The sequence below is a fragment of the Setaria viridis genome, chromosome 9 (assembly GCF_005286985.2).
Source record: "Setaria viridis chromosome 9, Setaria_viridis_v4.0, whole genome shotgun sequence".
In the NCBI taxonomy this organism is placed as follows: Eukaryota; Viridiplantae; Streptophyta; class Magnoliopsida; order Poales; family Poaceae; genus Setaria; species Setaria viridis.
Genome location: NC_048271.2, coordinates 5498131 through 5505815, shown reverse-complemented (window position 1 = coordinate 5505815; position 7685 = coordinate 5498131). Strand labels below are relative to the sequence as shown.

The window sequence follows — 7685 nt, the reverse complement described above, 5'->3', positions numbered from 1 at the left end:
AACAACAGTGTGCGGTGAAAATCCATCGCGCAATTCTCTCGACCGGCCACCCACTGAAGATCAAGCACTGCCCGAGTACCTCGATATATCCCTTCGAATTCAATTTCCACTTTCAGTTCCTGGGATAAGAAAAGAAAAAAGCAACGGTTAAAAAACGCACGGTGGCTGATCGCCTACGCATGCAGTCAAAAGTCAAAACCCAAACAGCCGCACCCATTCAACCCTTCCTTGAGAAGGTCCGGTCTTCCAGCTGATCGTCAGGGAACGGATCAGTCTCGGTTCGTTGCAACCGCCTCGCGAGATCACCAGCGAAGGATAAGCGCGCGGAGGCGGATCGCGTGGCGCGGCCTCGCTATAAATCCAGCGCCGGCTCGTCTCCTCCCTGTCCGGCCTTCCTCCTCAACAGTCCCCACTCGCACTACTGACGGGGTCAGTCCAAGAGCCACTGTTAGTCTGTTCGTGTACTCGTGTATCCTCGGTTCTGACTTCTGGTTCTCCAACGTCTGTTCTCCATGCAGGAATGAGGTCCAGTACTCAATCCATTTCTTCCCCGATGGCGCGCTCGCCGGCGGCCACCGCTGTCGCGTGCCTCCTCGTGGCCGCCGTGTTCCTCACGACGGCGGCGGCGGGGGCGGAGTACGTCAAGTACAAGGACCCGAAGCAGCCGATCAACGAGCGCGTGCAGGACCTCCTGAGCCGGATGACGCTGGAGGAGAAGATCGGGCAGATGTCGCAGATCGAGAGGGCCAACGCCACCACCGAGGTCATCGAGAAGTACTTCGTCGGTAAGTCGCGCCGCCGCCGTTTGCCGTTGTTGTATTAACTACGTAGTGTGCATTTGCGTCGACGTGACATGACGGGGCTGTGTGCAGGTAGCGTGCTGAGCGGAGGTGGCAGCGTGCCGGCGGAGAAGGCGACGGCGTCCGTGTGGCAGAAGATGATCACCGCCATGCAGAAGGCGGCGCTCAAGACCCGCCTCGGCATCCCCATCATCTACGGCATCGACGCCGTGCACGGCAACAACAACGTCTACAACGCCACCATCTTCCCCCATAACATCGGCCTCGGCGCCACCAGGGATCCCACCCTGGTGAAGCGGATCGGGGAGGCCACGGCGCACGAGGCCAGGGCCACCGGCATCCCCTACACCTTCGCGCCATGCGTCGCGGTAACCAACCAACATATGCTTATCCATTTTGTGAACTGAATTGAATTTCCTGTGCGTCAAGAATCTAGTCGGGTGATGACGATGGGTGTGCATCTCAATGTCACTATGCCAGGTGTGCCGTGACCCGCGGTGGGGCCGGTGCTACGAGAGCTACAGCGAGGACACGAGGCTAGTGCAGCTGATGACCTCCAACATGGTGACGGGCCTGCAGGGCGACGTGCCCGCGAAGCACCCCAAGGGCGTCCCCTTCGTGGGCGGGTCCAAGAAGGTGGCCGGGTGCGCCAAGCACTTCGTCGGCGACGGCGGCACGCAGCGGGGCATCAACGAGAACAACACGGTGCTGAGCTTCCACGACCTGATGCGGATCCACATGCCGCCTTACGACAACGCCGTCATCAAGGGCATCTCCACCGTCATGATCTCCTACTCCAGCTTCAACGGCGTCAAGATGCACGAGAACAAGAACCTCATCACCGACACGCTCAAGAACAAGATGAACTTCAGGGGCTTCGTGATCACCGACTGGCAGGCCGTGGACCGGATCACCAACCCGCCCCACCAGCACTACTACCACTCCATCCAGGAGACCATCCACGCCGGCATCGACATGGTGATGATCCCCTACGACTACCCCGAGTTCGTCGCCGACTTGGTGAAGCAGGTGAAGCAGGGGCAGATCAGGCTGGACCGCGTCAACGACGCCGTGAGTCGGATCCTCCGGGTCAAGTTCACCATGGGCCTCTTCGAGGACCCGCTCCCGGACCCGCGCCTCCACAAGGAGCTCGGCGCGCAGGAGCACCGGGCGATCGCGCGCGAAGCCGTCCGCAAGTCGCTCGTGCTGCTCAAGAACGGCAAGAAGGGGGACAAGCAGGCGATGCTGCCGCTGTCGAAGAAGGCCAAGAAGATCCTCGTCGCCGGCAGCCACGCCCACGACCTGGGCAACCAGTGCGGTGGCTGGACCATCAAGTGGCAGGGCGAGAGCGGCAACAACCTCACCGGCGTCGGCACCACGATCCTGGAGGCGATCAAGAAGGCGGTGAGCAAGAACACGACGGTGGACTTCGTCGAGCGCCCGGACAAGGACGACCTGGCCAAGAGCGCCGGCGACTACGAGTACGCGGTGGTGGCGGTGGGCGAGCCGCCGTACGCGGAGACGGCCGGCGACAACCAGAACCTGACGATCCCGGCGCCGGGACCCGAGGTGATCAAGGACGTGTGCGGGCTCGTCAAGTGCGTGGTGCTCCTCGTGTCGGGGCGGCCCCTGGTGGTGCAGCCGTACGTGGACTACATGGACGCGCTGGTCGCCGCGTGGCTGCCGGGCACGGAGGGGCAGGGCGTCTCCGACGTGCTGTTCGGGGACTACGGGTTCACGGGGAAGCTGCCGCGGACGTGGTTCAAGACCGTGGACCAGCTGCCGATGAACTACGGCGACAAGCGCTACGACCCGCTCTTCCCGTTCGGGTACGGGATCACCACCAAGGCCGCGGGCCACAAGTAGGCGGTTGGCAAATGTTAGGTTTTCTTTTTTTGCTCTTGGTCATTTCGGTGTTGAGCTAGTTAGCGGGAACTGCAATAATTAGCGTGATTCTTTACAGGTGTACTAGTTAGGAAATAAGAGGTTGATTTTGGAGCTTACAGCGATGTGACAGTCTCAGTTAGCTTTGCAATTCATGGTCACATCCATTGTTCAACAGTATTGAACCCGCACATTGCACGTTTTTCATCTCCTGATGGTGACCATCCGTCCAACGGTCGGTGGCATGGCATTAGCATGGATGCGCACGTCGAAACCATCTCCAAGACTGTAACAACGCATTTCAAATGAGGCCACTGCTCCGTGCACCTCGGCATGCTGCAACGCTGCATGACTGCATCCTTGCGCCCCCAGCGGCTAGCCGCGCAGGACTCGGTAATCGGCGGCAGCTTTGGGCGGATCCGCCGTTCGTCCTTGGACGGAGGCGCCACTACGCAGCATTTGCGGCATGGCGGCATCCGAGGCGAGCACAGCATCCGCGGTCAGATTCGCTGCATAATTTTCAGGCGCGTCTGCTGGGCCAAGGATGGGTGCGTTGCCCCACGCAAACACAGCCTAGTAGCCTACACTTGCTTGCTGCTGCCTGCCTGTCCCATTCCTCCGCTTTACGGGCGCGAGAGACGAAGGGTGATGGACCAACCACCAAACGATGGTAGAAGAGGCCCACGTTTTGGTGGGCCAAGCCACGCCTGCTTTCAGGCCTTTGCAACCTGGAATGTTCTCTTGGTCCCCGGGCCGGGCGGGGACTCGCGCGCGTGCCCTCCAGCACTGTCGCCGATCACCCGATCCAAATGGTCGACGGAGTCGGAGTCGGAGTATCTCACTGCCGTGCGGCGGGCGAAGGCGTAATCTAGCGCTAGCTGGCTGCTAACGCGGATGGAGAGTACTCATACATCTGCATGACAACCCAGTGACTTGACAAAGTCTCTTGTCGTGATTCTCGCGACGAGCAATGATGGAGTCCAATGGCCGCTTTAGAAAAAGCCCGTTCTTTGGACGGACCCAGCTGCACCTGCAAGTAAAAAAGAACAGTAGCAGTGCCGACCTGCCACGCCAATTCAACGGACACTCTTGGCTCACGCGCTGCGTCTCCGCACGGCACGCTTTGCTGAGTCGTTGCAGTCATTTCCCCAAGCCAAGTGGAAGGAACCAGTAGCGGCCTGTTCGGTAGTGCTGGCTGCAGCGCTGCACAGCTGCAGCCCTGCCAGCACTACCGAACAGGCTGTAGATCGCCAGCGAGCAAGCAAGCAACAAAACCCTCCCTGGTTCGGTTTCGCTTAGCTTAACCTTAAGTCCTTAACCCCTCTCCTCTGCTCAGATCAGATCTTAATGGCGCCTCCACCCATGCCACGGCACGGCACGGCATCCCCTAACGACACGCATTAAACTTCACGCTGCGCCAGCACGCATCGTGCGTGCACACCCCCGGCAGATTGGCGCCGGCCGTCCTCGTACGCCGCGGCTGGATCCGGCTATAAATCGAGGCGAGGCGCCCGTGGCCCCCCATCAAGATCACGCGACCCGACCAGCAAACCAAATCCAACCAAACACTCGGCCCATCCCACCGAGATCACACGCGCGACGCCGCCGGCCTCCGCAGTTTTTCCCCCGGCTCGCCAGTTGCCGGGAGCTGGTTGGCACCGTGATCTGGGGCGCACTTGAGAGAACAGCACGGGACGGACCAGCGCTGCTGGGCTGCCGTGCGCCCCCGTGCAGCCGTGCAACGTGGGTCTGGTCCTCTGTTTACTGACACACGATGCTCTGCAGTCCAGGCTAGCCGACCTAGCTGGACGGGGCCAGCCCTGCATGTGCGGCTGTTACTCCAAGGTCTTCAGTCTTCACCTAATAACAGGTGCACTGGCCACTGCTATACCGTCACTACTTCACCAGTCGTCTTTTCTACTGAATTTTCTGTTCCCGTTCCGTTCCATGTGGATGGCTCGTGGCCGCTGTCTTGTTGCGACGTACATCTTGCACGAGTTTTTTTTTACCGGTGAGAACCTGAAAAGGCTGGCTGCTTGCTGATACCGAGCGTGCACAGGTTTCTTTACTGTGAGAGCCTGACAAAGGTGACCACTTGCCTGTACCCTACCCCCGGCACGACAGCAGCACCTAAACTTCGTGACTTGTTCTGATCATTATTACAACGTGACGAGATGCTCGTCACTCTCGTGTAGTTACTGTTTCGATTTGTCAGACCGGACTAGATCGTGTGATCCGGATCTGTCACTCATCTCATCTCATTCAGCGTTAACGCGATCTGGATCTCACGACACAGACGGGTAACTTTTTGACGTGCAGGTGTGTATGGGTTGGGTGCAGATAAGGCGTCCCCGTAGGTAGGGGAGGGACAGCGGACACGTGCTGTGGTGCGTCGTTATTATGGCCCCAACTTGCGCGTGCCGCCTTCTACTAGTCTACTAGTCTTGCTTGCTGATCAATAGGGGTATTCCTCTTTTGCGGCGGCTGCAGCCACTGAAAGCTGCAGGCAGTTCCGCATCCGCTGCCGCGATTCTTTTTTCCGGGGATGAGATCGCCAGAAAAACCAGATCCTTTTGACGTTTTTGCGATCGCGTGACTGGGATTTCAGATTGGCTGGGGCATGTTTGATACTCTTTATTAAAGTTTAACAAGTGTTAAAGTTTTAACACTCTCAAATGACGTGCTAAAATTTAACATATTGGGGTGTTTAGATGGTATGTTAAACTTTAATACCTTTAGTGGGAAATGACTCCATTACCCCTCATTTATGACCGGCGGAGAGAGAGGGAGGAGAGAGAAGTGGGCAATAGTGGGAAAAAGAGAATAGTTTAACAACTTTTAACACCCACTTGAGGTGTTTATGAAATTGGGGGTATTAAACTTTAACACATCTTTTTTGATACATGCGTATGGGAGACAGTATAATAAAAATGTGTTAAAAGTTAGGTGTTATTCAAACAAAAGAACCTAAGCTTGTGTGTACGCCGGCCTGTCAGGATAAGGATCGGAGGAGAAAGGTCGCATGCGTTTCGGTGTCAGCCGAAGCGATAATCAGCGCTCGTGCGGCACGGGACGCCCAAATTTCCCGTCCCGGCGACGTCGTGTCATGTGTCATCAACGAGAGCCGGACGTTGCAAGCCCACAGTGTAAAAGAGCCTACACGCTCCGGCAAGTTGCTTCAGCCCAGGGTCAAGAGAGATCACGTAGGAGCATTAATGAGCTGCGGACTAATGACGGAGCTTTTTATCTGTTGATGCTGGAAAAAAAATTGCCGTCCATCGGGGGCGTATTTCTAGAGATTCTGCATTCTGTTCATGCGTTGCGATCAGCGTTTTTCACAAGATCGGTTTGCGTAATCCGACAATGGCAACGTGCCAACGTCTCTATTTGGGGAGTAACCACTAGTTAATCCGCGCACCGTACCGTATTAACCAGATCGTTAACGTTAACCTCATTGGCGTACGAGAAGAAACTTTTTTAAGACAGGAGCAGCAGTACTCTACGCTTGGCTCCAGGAAGACGTGGACCGGGGAAAGAAAACAAATGGGAAGGTGTCGCGAGTCCCAAGCCCAGATCACGCACGTCCACCCGCACAGAAGAAACATGTTACAAGAGAAACCACTGTATTTACTCAAAGTTTAACTTACACATGTGCCTAGTAATCGGCAAATGACTTCTGGGTCCACGGATCAGTGAAGAGCTGATAGATCTTCGGGTGGGTGCGGGGTTGGTCAAATTCACACACGCAGCAGTCGACGACGGCCCTGGTCGCTGTAGATTCTCTCTGGTGAAAAAAAAAAGCTGCCGAGTAAAAGGCAGCGAGGACGAGCGCAATAAAGCCTCGTCACTCGTCGCCAGCCTCCCCTGCCCCGCTGAGCTGCCACTGCCCAGTGCCAGCTTCCCCCGTGCGCCGCTAGCTAGCTGTGTGCGCTGCCGCTCGCCGCCGCGCAGCGCGGCGCGGCTCGCTCGTCGCTCCCCGGGAACGGCCTCTCACGCCGCTCCGCCGGCTGGTAATCGGTGAGCTCTCCTCCGATCCCCCCCCAATTCCATTCCTTGGTTGCTTCCTCACTTCACTTCTTTTCTTCTTCTTCTTCCTCCTCCCACTTCCTCTCCGTCCCGTCACTAGTGCACTACGACGCCGCACACGCGTCAGTTTGGGGGAAGGGAGGCGGCTTTCGGGGGCCTTCCAGGCTCGCCAGCCGCCGCCATCGACCCTTCGTGCCAAGGAGGCCAGAGACGCTAAAAAAAATCTCTGTGGGAAGATGTAGATTTGCGAACCACCCACCCTCTGTGTGTGCGGACACCGTCACACCGGTTGCATCTTGGGGCTCTCTAGTCTAGTGTGATGATGGGAGCAGTACGCAGTAGCGTAGCGCCCATCCATGGTGTCGTGTCGTCGTACATGGCATGCCATGGCTTCCACGTTTGTGGAGCGGTGGTGGAGAGTGACCGGCTCGCCACCTTGTGCTCTGAATTTCTAATGGCGCCAGCCTCGCTCGCATAGGCGACGGCGGATGGATGCGCGCTGCACGCGTGGAATCATTCTGAATTTCTGATACGAGTAATCGGGCTTGCGTGCACGCTGCCTGAGCGCCTGTGGCCAGCTTGCTGAAAATATCTCTTATCTTTTTTAAATAAAAAAGAAATATGTAGATGCCGGTACCATTATTTAGTGGTTAGTAGGCCTGGTCTTCAAAGTCCAAGATTTCTCCTTATTTTAATGCCTTATTTTTTCCGAGAATGTCCTGATTTAATCTAGAACTTCCCAAGTGGTTAGGCCGTCCCAGTCTGCCATTCCACGGTCTGAACCTGGCGATGCAGAGCAAGAAGAGACTTGGCGTGCTGAGGCCTCCGTTGCTCACTTGCTTGATAGCCTATTACCTCTTCTGGTCCGACGTCCCTGTCGAAGAGATGAAACAATTCGACGCAGCCAGCGACGCCGGCCCGGCAAGTGAAATCCTACCACAGACAGAGCACATTTTTTTAGGGTCTCGTAGACGA

General features: G+C 56.9%; 1 protein-coding gene across 1 annotated transcript; it reads left to right on the top strand.

The window, feature by feature from the left end:
- The first annotated feature begins 206 nt into the window (after positions 1-206).
- On the top strand, positions 207-2803 carry LOC117840066 (uncharacterized). The gene is made up of 4 exons (XM_034720520.2): positions 207-429; positions 519-785; positions 873-1168; positions 1281-2803. The coding sequence occupies exons 2-4, from the start codon at positions 521-523 to the stop codon at positions 2664-2666; spliced, it is 1947 nt and encodes a 648-aa protein (XP_034576411.1). The 5' UTR covers positions 207-429; positions 519-520; the 3' UTR covers positions 2667-2803.
- Positions 2804-7685: the final 4882 nt, after the last annotated feature.

Bases quoted from the DNA above. Each gene is read 5' to 3' on its own strand.
- LOC117840066 (XM_034720520.2), top strand. From the start codon at position 521: ATGAGGTCCAGTACTCAATCCATTTCTTCCCCGATGGCGCGCTCGCCG. The intron at 786-872 runs GTAAGTCGCGCC...GGCTGTGTGCAG, and splicing joins CATCGAGAAGTACTTCGTCG to GTAGCGTGCTGAGCGGAGGT. The intron at 1,169-1,280 runs GTAACCAACCAA...TCACTATGCCAG, and splicing joins CCTTCGCGCCATGCGTCGCG to GTGTGCCGTGACCCGCGGTG.